The following is a 24,607-nucleotide window of genomic DNA, read 5'->3' on the forward strand; positions in this document are numbered from 1 at the left end:
CAATAAAGGCACTCGGGGCGGTGCATTTGCAAAAAGTAATTATGCCGGGGCCTGGCACCGGAGCTCGCTGAGCAGCCGAGGCGTCGTAGCCCACGGGCAGCGTTTCCAAAACACTGCGCGCGTTCACACCCTCCCGCACAGCCCCGGCGGAGCGGCTTTCAGAGGCGGGCGCCGGGTTCAAGGGCGCAGCGAGGCTCCCCCACTGGGTGCTGCTGGACGGGAGAAGCCACGCCGTTGCGTGTGCTCTGGGGGAAGGAGATTAGCAGAGCCTGTTATGCACTCTGTGTGTGTGTGTGCGTGCGTGGCGCCTCGTTGTGTGAGCGCTCCTGAGGGGGGAGCGTCGTTTTCGCTTATCGCCCAGGGCGGGGTGCCGAGATGGCTCTCCAGCGAGCCGTAACCGAGGAAGGTTTCGGTGTCCTCAGGGGAGGGAGGGAAGGGGAATCGGGGCGCGGCGCGGCCCACGGTGTGGTGGGCGAGTCAAGATGTCCACTTCTGGGCGCTGTAGGGCGATGATGTCAAAGGGGTGGGAGTTTCGCCTTAGGAGGGTGGAGGGCCCTCCCTCAGCGAAGGGGCGGGCACAGCCGCGCCGTGTCTTTGGGGACGGAAAGGTGTTTTGTGTGGAAGGGAGTGTGTGGGGGGGCGCTTTGACGACGACGACGAGCGGGGGACGCCGCGCACGGAAAGTCCTGCCAACTCGTGGCGAGGCGGGGCGGGCGCGCATGACGCGAGCGCGCACTAAAACCTGACACTCGCCAGCTGTTCGGGCTCCTCCTCGCCCCCCCTCCCTGCCCCCCTTCCTTCTCCCTCTTTCTCCTCCCCTCCCCCGCGGCGTCGGCGGCTGCTTCTGCTGCCGCCGCCGCCCCAGTGCATTGTGGGCGCAGTCCGTTGTTCATTTGCCATTCGACCTGGGCCGGGGCCTGCTGGGGCGGAAGGGCTGCTGCTGCTGCTGGGGCTGGCGGAGTCGGATCCATTGTGGGGAAAGCGAGCGCTTGAGGAGAAGGAGGTGGAGGCGGCGGCGGCGGCCACACGGGCTAGAGAGCGCCGGGATAAGATTTCAGCCCCCCCCCTCGCCCTTATTCCATTTTTTTTAATTACTCGGGAAGGCTGACTGGAACCTAACCGCGAAGGCTCGCTGCCTCCGTCGTCTCTACCCGTCGCCGCGGTCGGTTAGGAGGGGACGGGGGGGGCGGGCGACAGTTGGGCGCGCGGCGGGAAGAGAGAGGGAGGGGGCGCGAGGGCGGGGGGGGGAGGCAGGCGGGCGGGGGGCGCGCGCGCGCTCGCCCGCCATGTTCGCCGAGATGAACCGCAGGACCTTGGCGTTCCGGGGGGGCGGCCTGGTCAGCGCGGCCGCCGCCGCTGTTGCGGGAGGCGGCGTCCCGACGGCTAACGGGGGCGGCGGCGTCGCGAGCGAGGCCTGGGTCCGCCAGGAGGCCGAGCAGCTGAACGGCCAGGGGGTGGAGGAGGAAGTGGAGCTGGAGACGGTGGAGTTCGATGTGCCTGAGCTGGAGGCCACGGACGCCGCCGGGAAGGACCTCCTGCTCTTGCCCACCACTCCTCCGAACTCGGTGGGCGCCGACGCGCCGGTCGCTGCCGCCCCGGTGGGCCCCATGTTCGCCGAGAGGAACCGCCGGACCTTGGCCTTCCGCGGCGGGGGCTCGGCGTCGGCGAACAATGGCTGCGAGGGGGCGGCCTGGCCGCGGCGGCCGTTGAACGGGCGGGGGGCCGGCGGTGGCGGCGGCGAGGAGGAGGACCTGGAGCTCGTGGGCGTGCTGGAGGGGAAAGACCTGGTGCAGGACGGGGGGTCGCTGAGCGACAGCAGCGAGGACGAGGAGGACGGCGAGGGGGGCAGCCTGGGCGATGGCAGCGGCGCCGAGGGCGGCAGCTGCAGCAGCAGCAGGCGGTCCGGGGGAGACGAGGCGGAGGTCAGCAGCGTGGGCGCGGGGGAGGGGGAAAGCATCCAGCACTTCCCGCTGGCGGCCCGGCCCAAGTCCCTCCTGCAGAAGCTGCACGTCTCCTTCCAGAGCGCCTGGCTCAAGGAGTTCCCGTGGCTGCAGTACTGCCAGCAGACCGGACTCGTGTCCTGTGCCTGGTGCGCCGCCGCCGCCTCCACGAACACCTCCGCGGACGGCGGCAGCAACGGCGGCGGAGGGCACGACGAGCTCTGCAAGGGCACTCGCAACTACAAGCGCGCCCTGCTTCTCAGGCACCACATCTCCACCGAGCACCGCCTCAACGAGCCTGTCACTGCTGAGCAGGTCAGTAGAATCAGGGCAGGGGGGGAGCAGTGTGTTCTACGGGGGGGGCCGGCTGGTGTGGGGGTCAGGGCTGGGGGTGCATCTCTCTCTTTTGGGGAGTCTCGTGCGAGGCAGCGTGCCCACGTGTGCGAGCTGCTTTAAATGGATTCTCCTCTCCCCTATAGCCTGGGTTTGAGGGCACATTGTACTCTGTTCACCTTCTGTCTCCAGTAAGCAGATTATTCTGCCTTCTGTTTTCAAGCTGACTTGTCTGTTAGTTTTGTTTAGAAGCTTTACCGACTGCCACATAACCTTTTAACATTGTGAGCTGCCGTAATATTTACCTTGTATAATAGCTTCCTGTATGGTAATTACTTGTTTCTCCAATCTATTTCTCCAATGTAAAAGATGGGGAAGACACAAGTAAGGTTTTCCTGGCAGGCAGTAACCTCTGCAGTTGATCCCTGTGCAAATGTAAAGTGCACATTTGTCTTTGTACCACCACATAGGCCCTGGATCAAGATGCATATATGATGCTTTAACACAGAGCGCCCTATGCTTCAAAAACACAAATAACCACAGTTGGAAAAATCTGTAAATAATACTGAAATTTATTTATTGCACCTTTATCTCCAAGGAGCTCAATATGATGTACATTGTTCTTTCTGTCCTCATTTAATCCTCACAACAACCCTGTGAAGTAGGTTAGGCTGAAAGGCAGTGACTGGCTCATGGTCACTTAGTGAGCTTCATGGCAGAGTGGGGATTTGAACCCTGGTACCCCAGATTCTAGTGTAACACTGACCACTACACAACACCAGGTCTAATTGGATGAAATGAAACTTTGAAGAGTTCTTAGAGTTTTGTGAAAGGTGTAATTTCCCCCCCCACACACAAAGACAGCAGATAGTTTATAAATAGTTCTGAAGGATGCTTTGAGTGGCTTTCATTATCTTCAGTGCAATGGTTATGTGTAGAATATTGATGAAACCAAGTGAGTTGCGTAGAAGCTTTTGTGCAGGTTTGCAATATTACATTAGTTGTTTAGCCTACTCCAATAGGAATATTCTGTATTCCTAGATACTATGAAACTTTAGAAATTCCCTCAGCTTTCCGGATGTAAAACTGATACTGAAATTAGTTGCACATGACCCTTTTGCATCTGCAAACCTGGATATAGATGATTAAATATCTACATAGTATGTTTGGTTCTACATTTATTAAAATAGTGGTGAAGTAGAATTTTTTACATTTCTAGGAATTCAGAATAGCATTTCTAGTTTCATAAAAATAATTTAAGATTGGTTAGGAGAATCAGCTAAGGGATATGTGAATGAAACAGATGCCCATGTACATCTGAATCATGCGGTCATCTGATGGTTATGCACATTCAAAGTCCCGTTATTAGACGGGACTGGAGCTAGCTCATGGCTAGTGACTTGGCCTAAGGCAAGGGTAGGAGCCCCGGGGACTCCAGATTTTGTTGCTCCCAGTCAGTATGACTAGTAGAATGGAAGTTAAACAGCCCAGCAATCAATGTCCGAGGGCCACAGGTCTTCCATTCCTGGCATAAGACAGCACAAGGATCTTCATAACTGAGAAACTGAAATTGGCCATGTGGAAGACAGTGTTCAAAGTTATGGCAGTTCCCCTAAAACTTGTGTGCATATTACAGAATATATGTAACCACAACACAGTCTTTTCCCACCATTCCATGTCTTGGTGTGAGTGTGCCTCTTACCTCATTTGGGATAGTAGGGCAGTACTAGAGAGGCTGGAATGGGTATAGGGCCTGTGCATAGGCAGGCTCCAAAACATTCTCATCTGGGGGGCCCATAAATAGACTTTCACCCTAAGCATGGTAGGCCAGCACCTCCCCCCCCCCCCAAAAAAAAATCACTGGTATGTTCTTGCCAGAACCAGTGAGTGCTGGACAGATGAGCTGCATCTGACCTTTATCAACACACTCCTGCCTCTTCTCTTCTGGACCAATTGCAATTGAAGAGGGAGCTGGGGAATGGGCAGCACATTACCTGTTGTTGACAGGTGCTGGGAATGGAGGTTGTTGTTGTGTCTGCCCCCCCAATTGGTGGAGAGATGGGAGGGAGAAATAGAGGAAGCAATACTGGCAGTTCCTTTACAACTCCAGTCTCAGGATTAGGGCAGGGAAATCTCTGTACAGGTGCCTAGGAGGTAATTTATGAAGCAGAATGTAGACACCTCTGCTTTCCTGAGCTTGGAGCTGGAAATAAGGATTGTTTTCACTGTGTTTGTGCTTTGTTTTTGAAGATGCTTGCCTCAGAACAGTACAATATTTGGTACTTAAGGGGCAAGGTCATAGTAATGATGATTGGCTTTGAAGGCCAGCTTAAATTTGTGACCTTCTCTATTGACTTCTGTCTTCGTGTGCTACATGTTCCTACTGCTTTTAGCATGGATAGTCACTTAGGCTTTAAGCACTATTGAATAAATGCCTTTTCAATTTTATAAACTTCTAGGTTTTCCTGCTTGAAACTTTTGTGCTGGAAAAAGGACAGTAAGCCTTTCAAACACCCAGAGCTTGGTTTGGTGCTTTCTATGCACTGTGCATCTTTTCAGTCTTTTAACTATAAAATTCTTCCCTGTGATTAAAGGAAATAAAATATTCACTGGTGGCTGTATTTGTATCAACTTGCTGAAAAACTGCTTCTCATCTGTAGCAGTACTGATCTTAATGAATAGAGTGTTGGAGACTAGTGAAAGCAATGTGTCCTACAGGGTATGTCCTTAAACATTAGCATTTCAATAGTTAACGTATTCTAATTTCTTTATAACAGCTATTGTATTTCAGCACTGAGATAGTGGTGGGTAACAGCTGTAGTTTCAAGTTTACAGGAGTCTCAGATATGGGAAGTCATTGTTCTGATTCCTTCTAAATGACTTGAATACATTTTGCTTGGGAGATATTTTCCATAAGTCTTATATCTCTTTCTTTCTATTTGAACTTTAGTGGTTATATTTTTCCCTGTAGGTAGCATATCTGGGAAGCCTAACAAATAATTTCCCCCTCAAAGTAAAACATGAGCAGCTCCAATTAGTGTAGTTGTTGCTTTCCTTATTCCATACTTAATTATGTAAAATGCAGAAGTTTTCCTCAGTTGGGCTGATGGGAGTTGTACTCCAAGGCATTGTGAGGGCAACAGATTGAGAAAGCTGGTTTAGACTCATGCAGTGGAGTATATGGGGTATAATATTTTAAATAGGCACAGGAAGCTGATCTCTCTTCAGTTTAAGGATCCCGAAAATAGATGTAGGGCGTTAGTCTCCAAATCTCTTGGGCTTGTGTCTGAAGATCTGTTTGAGGATTAGGTTGTTAAGCTAATTAAAATCCTCCCGTTTGCACATCTTATATTTCACCTTGCATTTCACAGACATTTGAGGGAGCAGCAGTATAAAATAGCAATCTGAATTTTCTTGTAGAATGTATGGAATCTATTCACTTGTTTCCCTTTGTCAAATGTCTAGGTAAAAACTTTGCCTTGTCTAGAAAAGGTGATGTGTTATTATCACAACAGCACGTTACAAAGAAAATTTCATTATGCTTTTTTTTAATGATGATTTTCAGTTATGAGAAGTAACACAAGTAGGATTTCTGTTCTCTTTCCAGTGTAGCACTTGGAAAAGCGCATGGTACACTTCTGCCTGAATATGTAGGCTTTGTGCTCAGCAGGAGCTAAAGTTCTTTAACTTGAAAACTAAATGATCTTCAGCTTCTGTTACTATCATCTTTGCTTCTAAATTTCTAGTGCCTAGGGTTCATGAAGCTGTGTGTTTAGTTAGCTTAGTGTAAAGAACAGACCCAACCCCTTCCCTGTCCATGCATTGTAAACCACTTCAGAAATCAGACATACAATAACAACAATACTTGTGAAATTGCTTGGGTGAAATCCAATGTTGCATGGATGAACTTTCCCTTCCTCCTCTCTAGCCTGCCTGCACACACAGCAGCCCTTCCTGCTCTGGAGAGTCCCCAATTCTGTATCAGTTTTGTGGGGCTGCAGGGGAGAGAAAGGGTAAGTCCTGTTGCTGTGGGCAGTATCCAGTGAAGTGGATTTCTGGCTGTGCAGGAAAACTTCCCTCTCCTTCCCTCCATGCATTCTCCAGATCTGTTCTGGAGTATTGGGGGAACTCCCAGAACATATTTGGGTGCACATGGAGAGAAGGAGAGGAAGTTTCATTGCGCAGCCAGAAATTCTATGGCTAATGAAACTTTGTTGGATACCACCCTCTGTTTGCAGACTGACAATTAAATGTTGACCTTTGGGTGCACTAAACATAGCTGTGTTTATCTATTCTATTCTATTCTATTCTGTTGTCATCCATCATTAAATATTTCCTGGCTGGCATACAAAAAAACCCTACAATATATAATATTTAAAAATGTCAGTAATTAATACAATACAGCAAAAAACCCCAACCCCAGTTTTCTAGCCCAAATATGACTGAGTCACAAGGCTTGTTAGTGGCTGGAAAGCAGAGGTGTGGTATATTTATACCCTGTGCATTTCTAATGAAATTGTACACCTATGTTTTAATATTTTCTATTTTTTTATGTAAATGTCTTGGCATACATATCTGGAGAGGTGCAGTGGGGTGTAGCTATCCTGTCTAGCTGAAATTCTAGGGCTCCAGTCTTGTAATTTGTCTCTTGGAAGTAAGCACCATTGAACTTAGTGGGACTTGCCTCCAAGACATGTATAGGATTGTGATGTAAATAACTGCATCACATATTAAAAAGTTAAAATGTAAACTGTAGTGGTCAACAGTGTGGTATAACTGCTAACTTCATAAATAAAAAATAGATTTTTTAAAAATTAAAAATGTGGAAATCACAGCTGAAGACCAGCGCTGACATGAAATTATTTATATTGTTTCTATATAATTGGGTGTGAAGAAAATATTTCAAAATCTGCCATAGTTTTAAGTGTCAGCTCTTTGCTGGGAAAGAAAATAATCCCATCAGCCTTGTTGACTGTTCACCTTTTTCTTTTTAAAACCTATGTTGACTTGAGGATTCTGAATGAAAAGGAGCATTTTGTCTTGGAGGGAAAGACTGTACTTAATATTTTTCTATAAAAAGTTGCAACCTATTCTACCAATCAGAGTTAGAAATCCGCCAGGTGCATTTTGTGACTGGAGCAGGTCTAACTGACCATGTGGAGATCTCTGGACGCCAGGTTGGCAACTGACATCTCCATCTGGCTGGCCTCTCCAGCTTTCTTAAGCAGGTAAACAGAAGAGCTTATTTATTGTATTTATATCTCACCTTTTTCTCTAAGGAGTGCATGGTTTAAACCCTCCCCCCCAGTTAATCTGTACAACAACCCTGTGAGGTAGCCCTAAGAGGCTGTGACTGGCCAAAGGTCACCCAGTGAGCTTCATGACTGAGTGGGGATTTGAATCCTCAGCTCCCATGTCTTAGTCCAACACTTTAACCACCACACCCCCCTGGCTTCCTAGGGTACTACTGCTATGGGGCAGCTATATAAATTAAACAAAATGTCACTTAGAGAAGGATCTGAAATACTTTTTTTGAAGCTTGAATTTGTTCTGAATTGTTTGATTTGATGTTTTAATGTGTTGTAAACTTTGAAATTTTTGCTTTAAAATATAAAGTGGTATAGAAATGAAAGCAATAATAATAATAATAATAATAATAATAATAATAATAATAATAATAATAATAATTTCATTGCATGAAAAAATGGTACTTAGACATTCCATTGTGGCAACTGTAACCTAAATTTAAGGTGCCATCTGAATTTCTAACCCTGCTACCAATTACAGATTTGTACCTTGCCTTTCAATTGATTAAGTTGCATAAGAAAAGAACAAATGTAGGTCAACTTGCAGAAGAAATGAATAAATGTAGGTCTTCCAAAGACCATAGGATTAAGCAGTAAATGGTAGCTCAGTGGTTTTAGTTCACTGTTGATTTTGTCTGCATGTTAACCTAGTACCACTGCATTGCCAATGTGGGGATCCAGGGCACAGCCCTTCAATGGCTGAGCTCGTTTCTCTCTGGTCGGGGACAGAGGGTGGCGCTTGGAGGGGGGAGAAACTGTCATCACGCCACTCCTTGGGATGTGGAGTGCAGCAGGGTGCGATACTCTCCCCGATGCTTTTCAACATCTTTATGTGCCCCCTCGCCCAGCTTTTGGTTTGGGTTGCCATCACTATGCTGATGACACCCAACTCTGCCTGTTGATGGATGGCCATCCTGACTCGACCCCAGACACACTGATCAGATGTTTGGAAGCTGTGGTTGGATGGTTACATGAGAGCCGGTTGAACTTAAATCCTTCGAAGACAGAGGTCCTTTGGCTGGGTCGGGACGATATGGGATTGGGGGGCCAACTCCCATATCTTTCGGGGGCGCAATTAGTGCCAGGGCCCTGTTAAGAGTTTGGGTGTAATCTTCGACACCTCCCTTTCTATGGAGGCACAGGTTGCAGCTATAAAAAAGGCGGCATTTTTTCATCTCCACCAAGCTAAGCAGTTGGCTCCTTACCTCTCTCACCCTGACATAGCCACTGTGATCCACGTGACGGTCACCTCCAGGCTTGATTATTGTAACTCACTCTATGTGGGGCTGCCCTTGAGACAGACCCAGAAACTCCAGCGGGTGCAGAACGCCGTGGTGAAACTCCTTATGGGGTCCTCGCCCCGGAATCACATTCACCCGGTTCTATACCAGCTGCACTGGCTCCCAGTGGAGTACAGGATCAGGTTTAAGGTGCTGGTTTTAACCTTTAAAGCCCTATACGGCCTAGGACCATCATACCTACAGGACTGCCTCTCCTGGTACAGTCACACCTCAGGTTGCGAACGTGATCCGTGCAGGAGGCACGTTCGCAACCTGCAGCGCCACATCTGCATACACGTGTGATGTGATTTGGCGCTTCTGCGCATGTGTGTGATGGCATTTTTTGCGCTTATGCGCATGCACAAGCACCGAAATCCGGAAGTAACCCGTTCTGGTACTTCCGGGTTTGGCGCGGTCCACAATCTGCAGCTTTCGTAACCCGAGGTATGACTGTATGTCCCATGGAGGTCCTTGCGGTCTTCAAATAAAAGCATCTTGGAGAGCCTGGGCCACAGGGAGGTTAGGCTGGTCTCGACCAGAGCCAGGGCTTTTTTGGCCATGGCCCCAATCTGGTGGAACATTCTGTCACAAGAGACTAGGGCCCTGTAGGACTTGACATCTTTCCGCAGGGCCTGCAAGATAGAGCTGTTCTGCCAGGCCTTTGACCAAGGCACAGTCTAACCCCCTCTCTCCTTCTGTAATCCTCATAGAACCTTAACCCAATGGTTGCCATTAATTTGATTCTTAATTGATTTTAGAATGTATGTTAATTAATTGTGTGATTTTATGTACACTGTGCTATTTTTACTTGTTGTTAGCCGCTCTGAGCCCGGCTTTGGCCGGGGAGGGTGGGATACAAATAAAAAATGTATTATTATTATTATTACTTACTGCTTGCTAGATTCTTACAAAGAATTCTGGTATTGGGCAGTTTTGTGGTAACTGATCCAAGTTCAGACATGAGTTGACAGTTTGGGGTGCCCTGAGTGGTCTTCTTGTTACTCACCATTAGGCTTGCCTGCATCTTCACTAGTTAGCATGCATTAGAGCTGCAGTGGCATAGTGATAGTTACTGGTAATCATAGTTTGTTGTAATGCAGAGATTGAGCCAGTTTCTAATCCTATTTGGCAGTTGGGCAGCGTTCTGAGCCACTCTTACCACAAGGTATAGTACGTCCCTTTCCATGTGCAATCAAGATCTACTGCTCTTGTTGCACCCCACAAATTAGTAATTGGTAACTAAATTTCTAGAAAATACCTTTGGCACATGAGTTTTTAAAGAAGAATTGTTTAGCATGATACTGCTTTAGGATCACTTATTACAAAGTATCATAGAATTGTAGAGTTGGAAAGGACCCTGAGGATCATTGAGTCCACCCCCCTGCAATGCAAGAATATGCAACTGTCCCATATGGGGATAGTTCTTACATTAGTAGTAACTTTTTCAGGTGCTATATTGACACTGACATCAGGTCTTACTTGTATTTTTGTCACATGTTCTCCAATATGTATACTGAGATTTTTAAAAAAGAAATAAGGTAATCATCAAGACTTGAATGATAATAGCAAATGAATAATAAAACCACAAAATATCTATTGCTCAAGCATGGGGAACTTTGGGAACAAGCCAAAGCCAGGTTTTCGTTGCTGAATCCTGAATTAATTGTGCTCCAATTAACAAATGCACTGCTTACATTGTCATACGTTTTCAGCTGTATCCTATTACCAGCTGTATCAAGTTATTAGATGATACAGCAGTTACTGTAACTGGGTTCACATCCCAGCCTCTGGCTTTATACCCATATATCAACATGGGTTTGTGTTGCTAGAGCAACCACCAACCTCTGGTGTGTAGAACTGCTGCACAGGACAGATTAGGTTGAAAGTGTGCATGACAAAGGTGAAATTGATGTAGCATTTTGCAGCAACTAACAGTTGCCTTCAAGTGAGTATCAAAGGTGTATGTGTGTGCTACTGTTACTCTCCCCCCCCCCATCCCATTGCTTTTGAGGGAGTGTTAGTTGATACCCGTAATTGTGTTAACTGAGATTATTGGTTTGGTGGGCAAAGACAGTGGAATCATCTATACATTTTCTGGGTGTGTAACTTGTGCAAGGAAGAAAGGCACCACTGACTATTAATTTGTGGGGTGGAGGATGAGGGTGTTTTGGCTGAGGCTGAGAGGAACTCCACTTGTGAGGGGGCTCTGCTGTGTCAGTAAACTCTGAAACAGCCACACCTTCAACTTTGGATCCACAGGATCAAAAGCTCCATGGATCACTTCAAGGGCTTCATCCTTGGTTACTCTAGCCTGGAGCTAGTATAGCAAAAATTAATTTAAAAACAGCAGCACATGCGCACCCTGGCTAATGTGGGTCAGCAGGGCTTTGGATGTGCCAGTGGAACTGCTGCTCCATTCCTTCCTGGCTCCTTATTATAACTGCCTTGTTAATCAAGATATAAAATTGTCCTATTTATATTTATATAAATATTTCCCCTTCAATTTGTTAGATATGACTAAGGTGGCAGGCAATCTAAAAACTCAGCCCATAAATTTTGGAGAAAAGCTTGTGAAAAACCTTGGGTGCAGAGGGAACAGGGAATATATACTTGTTCACTGTGCTAGCTAGGAATGGAGAGAATAGGAGGCTGGAAAGAGATAGGAAAAAATGCTATTGATTAAGAACACCTGGGAATATTGCTCTCCCCTTTTAGTAGTTCTGTTAGCTAGCATATGTGAGAATTGCCTTGTTAGTGCAAGTGAATGAGGCTTACGAGAGGCCCATTTTGGACTCTTCTTGGTGTTCCTAATTTGAATCCATAGTTCCTGGCTTGGAAGGGAAATATTGTAGGCTGTGTCATGAATGGCCAATGGACTTATGCTGGGACTATCTAGAAGTGAAGCAGGGATGAGTAGACACTCCTTGCAGTGTGTGCTTGGCTGAGTTTTATTTCTATAGCAAAGGATTAATCACCTTATTTTGAAGTCATTGATGAAAAAACTGAGATAATGCTCATCAGATTGGCAGATGACACCAAACTTGGAGAGGTAGCTGATGCTGTTGAATACAGAATTGGGATTCAATATGACCTTAGCAGAGTGAATGGAGAACTGGGCCCAAACCAACAATGTGAATTTCAGTAGGGACAAAAGGCAGGCAGAAGCCTAGGTGCCTTGTGGACCACAAGCTTAACATGAGTCAACAGTGTGATGCAGCAGCAAAAAAAGCTAATGATATTCTAGGCTGCATCAACAGAAGTATAGAGTCCACATCAAGGCAAGTAATAGTCCCCTTTATTCTGCCTTGGTCACACCACACCTGGAATACCATGTCCAGTTCTGGGCACCACAATTTAAGAAGGATGTTGACAAACTAGAATGTGCAGAGGAGGGCAATCAAGATGATCAAGGGTTCTGGAAACCAAGTCTTATGAGGAGCTGTTAAAGGAGTTGAGTATGTTTAGCCTGGAAAAGGGGAGACTGAGAGGAGATATGATAGCCATCTTCAAATATCTAAAGAGCTGTCACATGGTGGAAGATAGAGCAAGATTTTTTTTCTCCTGCTTTGGAGGAGCAATGGCTTCAAGTTACAAGAAAGGAGATTCCAACTAAACATCAGGAAGAACATTCTGACAGTAAGAGCTGGTGGACTCCCCTTGAGAGGTTGTGAGCTCCCCTTCCTTGGAGGCTTTTAAGCAGAGCTTGGATGGCCATCTGTCATGGATGCTTTAGTTGAGATTCCTGCATTGCAGGGGGTTGGACTAAATGACCCTTGGTGGTCCCTTCCAACTCGTGATTCTAAGTGCAATTGCATTCTTCAGTGAGGGAACAGTGCCTGTTTCTCCTAAGCAGCTGGAAACAGCATGAGGTTGTATCCTTAATATAGCTTACCTGCTTGTTATCAAAAAGGCATTTCTAATCCAGTTGGTAGTAAAGTTTACCATAGAGTCAAGAAATAATGAGTTGAAATAGTTGAGAATCCTTGATTTGTGTTGACTGCATGACACCACTTTTTAAGTGTATGTTTTGTTGAACTGAACGATGGGGCGGCAGTGGGCTGAGCACTAAACAAAATACTTATTTAATTGGGAAGTTAGAAATAATAATTAAAAAAGTCTTATTCATTTGGAACTTAAAACCAAAAAGTCAGTACTTGGATGCTAACTTCTTAATTTCTCCATTCTCAATTACAGGAATCTGAAGTAACATCGGAATTGGCTAATGAGAGAGATTGTGATTACAACATTAGGCCAAATGAGAACTCTTACTGCTATCAACTATTACAAGAACTAAATGAGCAGAGAAAAAAGGGCATTCTTTGTGATGTTCATATTGTAGTGAGTGGAAAGGTCTTCAGGGCTCACAAAAACATCCTGGTTGCAGGCAGCCGTTTCTTCAAGACTCTATATTGCTTTACAAACAAAGAAAGCCGTAACCAAACCACTGTTACCTACTTAGATGTTGTTGCTGTTCAAGGCTTCTCTGTCATCTTGGACTTCCTATATTCTGGCAACCTTGTGCTTACAAGCCAGAATGCAATTGAAGTAATGTCAGTGGCCAGCTACCTTCAAATGACAGAGGTTGTCCAATCCTGTCGCAATTTTATCAAAGATGCCTTAAATATAAGTATAAAATCAGAAGCCCCAGAAGCTGTCGTTGTGGATTACAATAGAAGGTCTGTTAGCAGGGATGGATTGTCTTCAAGGGATCAGAAAGTTGCTAGTTTTTGGGCCACACGAAATCTTACTAACTTGGCAAGCAGTATAAAAACTGAAAATGATGGCTACTGCATAGATGAGAGCCAATCTGAAAATTACCAAATGCATGATTGGGTCCAGGACAGCTCACCTGAAACGGCTGAAAATGAATCTCAAGGTGAGGGAAAGGTGTTCGTATGGAATGATATGAGCTCACAGGGACAATCGCTTCAAGAACCTGGAAAAGCAAGAAGGAAAAACCAAACTGCTAAAAGGTTTGTTTACAATATACCACCCAATAATGAAGAAACATTAGAAGAATGTGCAGCTACTCAATCATCGGTCCAATATCCAGAAGAAGACTTGCAGTTTATCAAAGAAGAAGCAGGTAAATACTAGTAGTATAGTTATCCTAAGCACCATGGTTTGTTATATTCATTGACTTGTCGTAAATCTGTTTAGAACAATCTCTCACATGGAGTAAAATGTGCTGTCTGGGTGTAAACTTGTTCCTCTATAACACACTTTTCCAATTTAGGCTAGTTTAATTTTAAAATTAGATTTACTTTATTGTAGCAACCTGTTTGTTCTGTGTCTTGGAAGTGATACATTTAAGGTAGGGGTGCTAAGGACTCTTAAATAATGCTTCCTTTGCTGTGCTGTTCTGAGACACTCGAGCCTTTTATAAGTAAAAGCGGGAATGGCAGTTGGTTTTATAATTTGATTTAAAATGGGCCAACCCTTAAAGGGAGATGGTGGGGCAATCTGACTTTTCAGTGCCACAAAAGGTGTAGATTTTGTTTGCTTCTGAAAGGCTGCTTCCTTTCATAGTTGCCCACTGCTTCAGTGTTCTTAAGTCACATAGGTAATTATTTTATATTGGTTATTAAATTTGTTTTTCCAAGATCACATATTTAAGGAGAAATTACTGGATAGGCATCTTAACACCATTTCTGTGTTTTAAATTATAATAATGGTGAAGATTTTGACTTAATGACATGACCAAGATTGTGGATGCAGCAATTTTAAATGTTCTATCTTTCCAGTCCTATTGTGTTTGCACTTTGTTCTGAATAGGCTACTATTTCATCATATGGGTTCCTGGCATTATAGCTCCTGACAGGGTTCACATTACCACCAAAGACATTTTTATCTGCTGGGGTGTGGCAGGCTTTTTCTTAAATATGTATTTTTCATTTTTTCGCCAATTAGAACCAGTTTCTAAGAAGTAACTTTTGGCTCATGTTAGCATGTTCATTGATTTGGTGTATATTTCTGCATTAGGGCAGTTACTTTCATGTCCTGCAGAAGATGGAAGAGTCTGAAACACTCAGGAGTACATTGTTTTATATAACAATTATCAGGAAGCATTTGGAGCAGTGGAGTAGAAAAATCTGTAGAAAAGTTTCCAGTATCTTTTTCTCATGGAAAAAGTTCTGTGTTATAAATTAATTAGTAACATTGATTGTCTGTCAGTTGCAAGTCCAGTACAGTGGTACCTTAGTTCTCGAACTTAATCCATTCTGGGAGTCCATTCGATTCCCAAAACTGTTCGAAAACAAAGCCACGGCTTCCAATTGGCTGCAGGAGATTCCTGCACTCAAGTGGAAGCCACGTCTGACATGCGGTTTCTGAAAAACATTCGCAAACCAGAACGTGGGGGGGGGGGCAGGAACTCAACCCCTGCACAAATTGGGAGTTGTCTGTAATTTGTTTTGTTACAAGTGTTTGGTAGCAGTAAGAGAATTGCATTCCATCAGACTTTCTACATATCTTAGCACACAGAGAGAAGAATTCTTTAGAAGAAGGGAAATAGCAGCATCTCATTTTATATGTGAGAAACCCACACATTTCTTTCTGAAGAAAAATGGGCAGGACAGTGCTGACCTGAAAGCAAGGACTGATCCACAGCTAAAATTTCCGGACACCTACATTTTCTGGTGTTTCTAAACAGGGATGACCTCTTCTTAACAATTATTAAGCCCTGGCTGGATAATTCCTACTAAGATGTATTTTTGTATGAAAACTAATACATAAATTGGAATCTAATTCTGTGGTGGAGAGATGGCAGGGTCAAACCTATGCCAGTTATAGATTTGTGTGGAGATAATGTTGAAGGATGGGTTAAATGATATGAAGACTTGGAATATTTGGACTGTTGGCCTGATACCAGCTGCTGGTGCATTAGTGCCATGTTCATGGCTAGGAATGGATCATCTTGCTAACTTGGGCACTTGCCGACACTTTTTCTGTGTAAGACTACTGAACCTATATTGGCTAGTTCCTGTTTGGGTAAATATTCAGTGCTTAGCAAGGAGGTGATGATTGGGGTTGCTGTCATATGCAGGATACAGTTTTGTGAAGTTGGCTTTCAGTTTCAAATGAATTTTATTTTTCTAGGGATCACACTTAGAATGGAGACTCTGTTACTGATTTGTCCAGTTTGCTGCCTAACAGGCTTCTTGGCTAAATTGTTGAAAGCCTTTGTTGAAAGCCTCAGTGATTTCAATATGATATAGAGGATTTCAGCAGGCTTAGATTGAACCTCAAAGAATTGATGCCGGCCTGCCATAGCAAACGAGTGTGGTGTTGCATATTGCTGAGTTTCATTTATATAAATGGGGGAGTGTCTGGGGAGACGGGGATGTAAGAATAATGCCTTTGTTATAGACAGAATGCTACCCGGTCAAGATTTGTATCTTGGACACAATTTCCCTCCTGATGCTTGTGGCTCAAATTAAACCATCCTACCTTGGAAAATTACTGTTCTAAGGAGTTTTTGTTAGCTTTTATAAATAATTTTAGTAGCCTTGTATCTCATCTGGTAAGCCTGTGGGACAGTGAATTTGATGTGGGATATTCACATGATTTCATGGAGATGCTTTCCCCTACATTTGCAGATCCAGGCAGCCCAGTGGCTTACAAGGTGCATACTCATAGTGAAGCAACATAGGTGACAACTGGTGTGCAAACTGCAGGTCATGCACTCAAAAGAGCCAATTTGAAGACCTGTGGTTTCTTCATTGCAAGACAATAAAATACTGTATAGACTTGCGTATAAGTCAAAATTTTCAGCACATTTTTTATGCTGAAAAAGCCCCCCTCGGCTTATACTCGAGTGAGGGTCCTTTCGGGCTGCTCCTTCCTCCTCCTCCTTTGCCGCTATCGGTGGTGGCAGAGGAAGAACGAGCAGCCCGAAAGCAGTCCTTTTGGGCTGTTTGTTCTTCCTCCGCTCCCACCAGTACCAGGTTTGTGGTGTGGTGAACCGGCTTATACTCGAGTCAATAAGTTTTCTGTGCTAAAATTAGGTGCCTCAGCTTATATTCGGGTCGTCTTATACTCGAGTATATACGGTAAGTATTTCTGTCACTGTTGCGGCAGCAAAATACCATCTGCTGTAGCTCTTTTAATTATTAAAGAATTGTTGCATCCATCTTGGAAAGGCTAAAATAAATATATTTCAAGTTGGCAGAAACTTTTGATTTATACTGTTTGGGTAAAATCTAGACTTGCAGTGTTAATCATTTTTAAAAGTTTAATCAACTAAAAGTGCCTTAATAAATCAGCAGCACATTTTTTTAAAAAAATATAAGTATTATAAAAGCTTTGGATGGCAAACACCATCTTTAAGAGGCATTATTCCTTCTCAAGGCCAAACTGCATGTGGCATTAACTCTGATAACACAATAACATGAACATTTTTAATATATAAAAAAGTACACTGCTGCAGTAGAGCCTGAGCAGTATTAAGCCATTGAAATTGGTGAACCTAAGACTTAAGTATTGATTTAAGTGGGTCTACTCTTTTAACAGTATTTCCCCACTTGATTTGGTTTACCATTGAATAGAAGTATACTCTGTAACCACAGTCAATTGTAGCCCCCAGACCAGCACCTCAGGATCCTCATGCATGATTGCCATTGGAATGATGTTGCCAGGATGAAAGGGTTAAAATGTAGTTGTTACTTACTACTACTATTTCTTCCTGTCCATACTCTAAAAGAAGCCCAGGGCAGGTAAAAATCATCCCAGGGTAGCTAACAATGACAGTTACAAGCTTAGATTGCTGATAGAAATAGCCGAGGAAAGCAGATCTAATCCATTAAACAGTATTGAATGTTCCTGGAACAGGCCTCAGTTACCAGAGACAGTGGAACTCAAACTTGGGACTTTGACTTGTGGAGCATTAGCTTTACCATAGAATTATGCTTTCTGCTCAAGATCTTACTTGTACTGGCCAATAAGTAAGTAGATGTATTCATGTGCCTGTGGGAGTAAGAGGATTTCATATATGGTAATACTTTTATTGACACTTACTAGTAGCAATCAGTGTTAGAAACTGAGATATGAAAGCTAGGAGCTAAATGGCACCTTAAATCTGGGTTATGGGTGCCATAACAGTGTCTAGGTGAACTTTTTTATAACAAGAATACAAAGCTGAAAATGAATGAACTGCAGATAATGTCTTATGTTCATTTTCCACATGGTCTAGTCCTCCTCTGAAGACTGCAAAAAACAAAGCCCTACTTCCCCTACCCACCCCCCTAATATTCTTATGAGGGTCCCTTCTCTAGTCTTCAGAGAGTGGCTGGAAGTGGGAGGCAGAAAAAGGTCCTCCTTTCCTTCCAGCAGTGGCAGTTTCAGTCTGACATCTTAGACGCAGTACTGCACCCAGAGCTCAGAAACTGCTAACTAATAAAATTCTGTGCCACAAACTATGCCTAGAGAACAGTGGGAGTTTTGAACACTGGTGGCAATATGTTAGGGCAGCAGCATATGGAGAGAAGATGCTCCCATGTTGTTGTAGTCTGCTGCATCCTGATTATTGGTTCTAGGTACATTGACTTCTGAGAGCATTGTGGGATGCTTACAGTAGCTTGTGGTGAGGGAAGGTATTTACTATAGTGATATTGTTTGGGCTGCAGTTAATGCTGTTAGATCTTGAAATGCAGCTCATTGGGCTGTGCACAAATGACTTCAGGTACTTTAGCTGAATGCTCAAGTGCACCCCCTTTCCCATTGCACTCTTTCCCCCCATTGTGCGTTTGCTTTGCACATTGTGTACAACCATTGTAGTAGATGTGGCTGTTTAGGTCCAAGTTCATCTGTGGAGGCTGAGTTTCACTTATCTCCCAGGATGAATTAGTTTCAGTTGCAGATCTACTGTTTGTTTACTGTTTGGATTTTCTCTTGAATGTGGTAGGTGGGAATGACTGTTGAGCAGTTTTATTCAATAGTGTGCCTGTAATGTAAAACCACAAGTGCTTAGTGTGGTGAGGACTTCAGGAGAGAGTCTCTGTTGTTCTTGCCATATTTTAGATTCTTTTTGATAGCACCTCTTCTGCTACCAGCTTTGGGGAAGAAATGTTGGGTAGATGCAGGTCCTTCTGAAACTGTTACTACTTCCTCACTTGCTACAATTTTTATGAGTCTTTATTTTATTTGATTGCCTGTATGCAACCTGGCATGCCTTTAGGAGGAAGATCAGCATGAAAACATAACAAATGAAACGCTATAGGGAGTTCTTTGTCCTTGCAACCCTACCATAAAAAATGGATTGTGGAAAGTCACTTTGTTTTTGTTTTGCATTAATCTGTGCTTGCCTGCCACAATATTGTGCCAGTACAGGATGTCAGGCTGTTCCTCTGAGCGGGTAAAGAAATCTGTCTAGCCAGTGACAGTGATGTACAGTTTGTTTCACTACCCACCCACCTTCACCTGTTGCAGGGTTTGTACTCAGGCTTAGCTAAATGCCAGTGCATGACCACTGTGCCTGTGCAGCAGTATACATAGAATCATAGAGTTGGAAGAGACCACAAGGGCCATCGAGTCCAACCCCCTGCCAAGCAGGAAACAAGTATACAAGTCTCACTACTTCACAGTGGCTTCTGCCAAAGATAGAATTTTTTTTAAAATGTCTGCATTCTTTACAGGCTACTGTATAGATAAAGCAATCATGTGTACTTAATATTTTTTATATAATTTCCCCCTATAACATCTTTCAACAGGTACCTCAAATGATTTCAAGTTTGGAATGTTTCCGGGTATCTCAAGTGATTTCAAGTTTGGATTGTTACCAGGTTCTTCAAACGATTTCAAGTATGGCTTGTTGCCTGAATCCTGGCCAAAAGAAACCTGGGAAAATGGCAAGTATTAAGTATCTATGCGATTACTCTTCTTATATTTGTGATTTCTAACTTTCACCAGGAAGCAAAATAACTGTCTTACTATTAGCTTTCTCATAAACTATTTGCTCATAGACAGTATCTATGGTACTTGGGAACTTTTTTCTGTCTGTTGATGAACTACAATGTTGCTTTAATTTTGTTCTCCTTTTGAAGTCACTAGGTGGCACTGGTGACCACCAGCTCTGAAATATGGTCTCTCACAATAATATTTGGAAGTAGTCACTGCTTGCAGAAACAGCTAACACTTGCAGTTAATAATTGATTAATAGTGAAAGAGCAGATAGAGATGGCTAGTGGTGAGTAGAAAGGTTTCAGTCTCTGCCCAGACAAGTGAGACAGTGAGGATGCAGATCTCCCCTTGCTTATAGGATCTGAGATGGAGCAATGGTGAGCTTGGAGACTACATGCCTGTGTGTTGTGTCCCTGTGTATGTGGTATGCATGTGTAATGCTGCTCTCAGGCAGAAAAGGATCAGCCATGCTTGATACACATATTCCATTCAGTTTTTAGGAAGGTGCAGGTAAAGCCCAAGGGAAGAGCATTGCATTGGTACTCTTTCATCTGATATGCAAACCAGAACTAAAACAGGGTCAACAGATATTATTAAGTCTCCAAGTTCATAGAATTGTAGAGTTGGAAGTGACCCTGAGGGTCATCTAGTCCAACCCCTTGCAAGGCAGGAATCTTGGCTAAAGCATCCATGACAGATGGCCATGCAATATTTGCTTAAAAACTTCCAAGGAAGGAGAATCCACAACCTCTGGAAGGAGTCTGTTCCACTGCCGAACAGCTCTTACTGTCAGAAAGTTCTTCCTGATGTTTAGTTGGAATCTCCTTTCTTGTAACTTTAAGCCATTAGTTCCAGGTGCAGGAGAAAACCTGTTTGTTCACTCTTGTGACAGCCCTTGAGATAATTGAAGATGGCTATCATATCTCCTCCCAGTCTCTTTTTCCAGGCTAAACATACCCAACTCCTTCAACTGCTCCTCATAAGGTTTGGTTTCCAGAACTCTTGATCATCTTGATTGCTCTCCTCTGCACATTCTAGTTTGTCTTAAATTGTGGTGCCCAGAACTGGACACAGTATTCCAGGTGTGGTGTGACCAAGGCAGAATAAAGTGGCACTATTATTTGCCTTGATCTGGACTCTATACTTCTGTTGATGTAGCCTAGAATAGCATTAGGGTTTTTCTGCTGCTGCATCACACTGTTGACTCACGTTAAGCTTGTGGTCCACCAAAACCCCTAGATCCTTTTCACATGTACTGTTAGTAAGCCATGTGTCACCCACTTTATATTTGTGCACCTGGTTGTTCCTGCCTAAGTGCAGAACCTTACATTTGTCCCTACTGAAATTCATTTTGTTAGTTTCTGCCCAGTTCTCCAATCTGTTGTCATCTTGAATCTTGATTCTGTCTTCAGCAGCATTAGATACTCCTCCGAGTTTGGTGTCATCTGCAAATTTGATGAGCATCCTTTCAATTCCTTCGTCCGAGTCATCTATAAAAATGTTGAACAACAACAGGCCCAGGACAGAACCCCGTGACACCTCACTTGCCCTTTTTTTCCAGGTTCATAAGGAATCATTAATGAGCACTCTTTGGGTTCAGTCTGTCAACCAGCTAGAAATCAGCTTAACAGCCCATTTTACCATGATATTCTGTGCAAGAACATTATGGGGGACTTTGTCAGAAATCAAGATATAATATGTCCAAAGCATTACCTTGATCCTTCAAGCCTGTAACACTCTGTATAAGAAAAAGAAATGAGACTCATCTGGTGTGACTTGTTTTTGAAAAACTCATACTTACTCTTAGTAATCAAGTTGGATAAACTCCATCTCCAGTGTCACTGAGGCACCAAAAAACAAGTGTTGTTATTGCATCCAGAATTGATGGTGGACAAAGAGAGCCTGAAGTGTGAAACTCTTCTATTTAGAGAAGGGGGAAGAGGAGAAGAAGCCAGAGAGCTCCAGAGAAACCCAACTTTTTACCTAAGGGTAGATAGTCAGGCTGAATTTGAGATGGTTCTCTTCTCTGGATAGGTCTTGAAGATTTTTGACCTTGCCTTCTGACTTATTCCTTTCACATCTGCTCTCTTACAGGAATAGTGATAATAATAACCAACTACAAAAGATTTCAGTAACATCTGCATATTGGTCATGAAGCACTTTTTGTGTGTTGCTATATTATCAGTTGATATTTGTATGGTCACCATGTCTTTTTTCTCGTATATGATTCTTCTGCGTTTATAGGGCTGTCTTCAACAAGATGTACTCTGGGAAGAATCAGTGGACATGACTGACTGCTGAGTGTCAAATTGCTACTTATTAAATTTGTTTGTGTTTGGATTTGTAGGTGACTCTTCTTTAATCATGAACAAACTGAAGTGTCCACACTGTAACTACGTAGCCAAATACAGAAGAACACTAAAGAGACATTTGCTCATTCATACAGGAGTGAGATCTTTCAGCTGTGACATTTGTGGAAAGCTATTTACTCGTAGAGAGCATGTAAAAAGGCATTCCTTGGTATGTAACAGCTTTAAATTACTATAGTGAACTGTTGAGGAGAGCTTGGTGTGGTGGATAATAATTTTTCCTTGTCTATAATTCTTCAATATAATGTGTTTAACAGTGTAATCCTAACCATATCTGCTCAAAAGCAAGTCCTGTTGAATTCAGTGGGGCTTACTCCCCAGTAAATGGGGTTAGGGTTGCAGACTTCTGCCAAATTCACACACCGTTGTAACATTCACTTTCTGGGACCTTGAACTTTCAGGTCATTACCCTGTCATAATGTTTTAGAGAGTAGTGTCATATGGTTGTCATGCAGGGTTGGGGAGAGGGAATTGTCTTTCTTTCTCTGCAGCTCTGGGGCTGGAAGGAAGGCTCAGGCTTGTGTTACTTGTCTAAAACTGTCCGATTTTTTAATTACTTGTATTTCCAGCAAGTTGCTTTCTGGTTTTGACACTGTTCTAAATCACTGCCCAGGAATAGCGTAGTTAAACATAAACTCTGGATTCAGTAAGGAATAGAAGTGTTTTTGTAGTTTAAGTTAGGTATCTAGTATAACAATGTCAATAGCTATTGTAGTTATAGAGGCAGCTCTCAGCTTACATGGGAGTTACATTCTGGGGATGGTACGCAAAGCCAAAATTATGTACAGTCAAGGCACATTGGGTTCAAAGGGTTCAAACCCTCCCCCTTTTATTTTTATTTTTTTTAAATTGCCAGGCACTTACAAGCTGAATGCTTGAATATTAAATGCATGTAAGTTGTGAGTTAACTGTACTACAGAAACACTGGTATATTTCTGACGTCTTGTGAAATTCAATATTTTGGGTCAACTGTTAATAGTACGAGTTCATGCTTTGAAAGAGTTAATACAAAATGTGTGCAACTATAATTTGGATTAATAGCAGTGGTCAAAGCAAATTGTGATTGATATGAAACATAAGTGACTTATTGACACTGATTCCTCTTGTGCAGGTTCACAAAAAGGATAAAAAGTACAAATGTATGGTGTGTAAGAAGATTTTCATGCTAGCAGCCAGTGTTGGAATAAGACATGGATCTCGACGTTACGGTGTTTGCGTTGACTGTGCAGATAAATCTCAACCAGGAGGGCAAGAAGGAGTAGACCAGGTACAGGACACAGATTTTCCTAGAGATGAAGAGTTTGAAGAAAATGAAGTGGGGGAAGCTGACGAAGAGCTGCCTGATGATGTAGAAGAACAGAACGACCAGACTCGATGGGATGAATCTGGGGAAGTCTCTGTGCCTTTAGAAGACTGAGGTGGCTTGATCTTCTTAAGATGCTTTATTTGGACGTCACATGGATTGACCATGTTGAATTTTTGGACTGAAGGCTTGGAAACATGGTACAGGCTGGATGGAAGTTATGTTGCTGTGAAAATCGTAGGGTCAAAGCCTTATAGCAAAAAAAGGATTATTAATTTTTTAAAGATATTTGCACAGGACTGTAAAGCATACAGCCATTTGGTTGAATTATAGAGTCCTCACATCTACAGTCAATTATCAAAAGAAATGTATTTTTTATTATTTATAGGATATAGCTATTTGGGTCCTAATCAAGCATAGTAATAACTGTGCTTGTGTTACACATCCATGTGTTCTTTAACACGAATGAAGCAAATTGCAATCTTTGGAGTTGACTCCATTGAGATTCCAATCATAGTTTGTGAACAAAATGCAGCTAATTTGGGCTAGCGGTTCATGTTTCCTGAAAGGGGATTTTGCTGCACCTCCCTTGCCTTCCCCTCAATGGTTTAAATATCAGCATCTTGATGACATGAAGCTAAGTCTTTTAGTTTTGTCAGGATGTGGTTTAGCTGACAAGTCCTGGAGAACTTAATCATTGATATTTAATTTACTGACTTTCTGGTTTTTGATATCTTGAGTTTGCATAAAGCTACTTTTCACCAAAAATACAATAATGACTTAAAGCTACAAGGAGGATTGTGATTGGAATGAAGTAAATTTCTCCTTGTCACTTAAATAACTTTATGTTAGACACTTTCTGGCATGGCTACCCATGTTTTAATTTATGTTTTCTTAGCACTATTCCTATTGGCTATCATTTTTATTCACTACTGTATACCTCAGTCCATCACAAAGCATAGAGTCCTAGAATCTGAGGAGTGTCACAGAAGTAAATGTAATTGGCTTTTTTGTTTTTGTTTAAATAGTTCAACCCAATTTGTCTGCTTTTGTCTATTTTCGTTATGTGGAAAATTAGACATGAGGCTGTCATTTTTCTTTCTTTTTTTGTGCCCCATTGCTCTTCATTAAAGTGAACACAAAATGAACTTTTGCTTCTCTCCTATTTTGGGGGTTCTTT

At 43.3% G+C, this 24,607-nt stretch overlaps 1 protein-coding gene across 1 annotated transcript; it reads left to right on the forward strand.

Annotated features, from left to right (window-relative positions):
- The first annotated feature begins 1,271 nt into the window (after positions 1-1,271).
- Positions 1,272-24,575, forward strand: ZBTB10 (zinc finger and BTB domain containing 10). Its single transcript, XM_082233785.1, has 5 exons — positions 1,272-2,255; positions 13,054-13,945; positions 19,566-19,703; positions 22,103-22,275; positions 23,236-24,575. The coding sequence occupies exons 1-5, from the start codon at positions 1,287-1,289 to the stop codon at positions 23,539-23,541; spliced, it is 2,478 nt and encodes an 825-aa protein (XP_082089911.1). The 5' UTR covers positions 1,272-1,286; the 3' UTR covers positions 23,542-24,575.
- Positions 24,576-24,607: the final 32 nt, after the last annotated feature.

The sequence above is a fragment of the Podarcis vaucheri genome, assembly GCF_965113315.1.
Source record: "Podarcis vaucheri genome assembly, chromosome: 8".
Lineage (NCBI taxonomy): Eukaryota > Metazoa > Chordata > Lepidosauria > Squamata > Lacertidae > Podarcis > Podarcis vaucheri.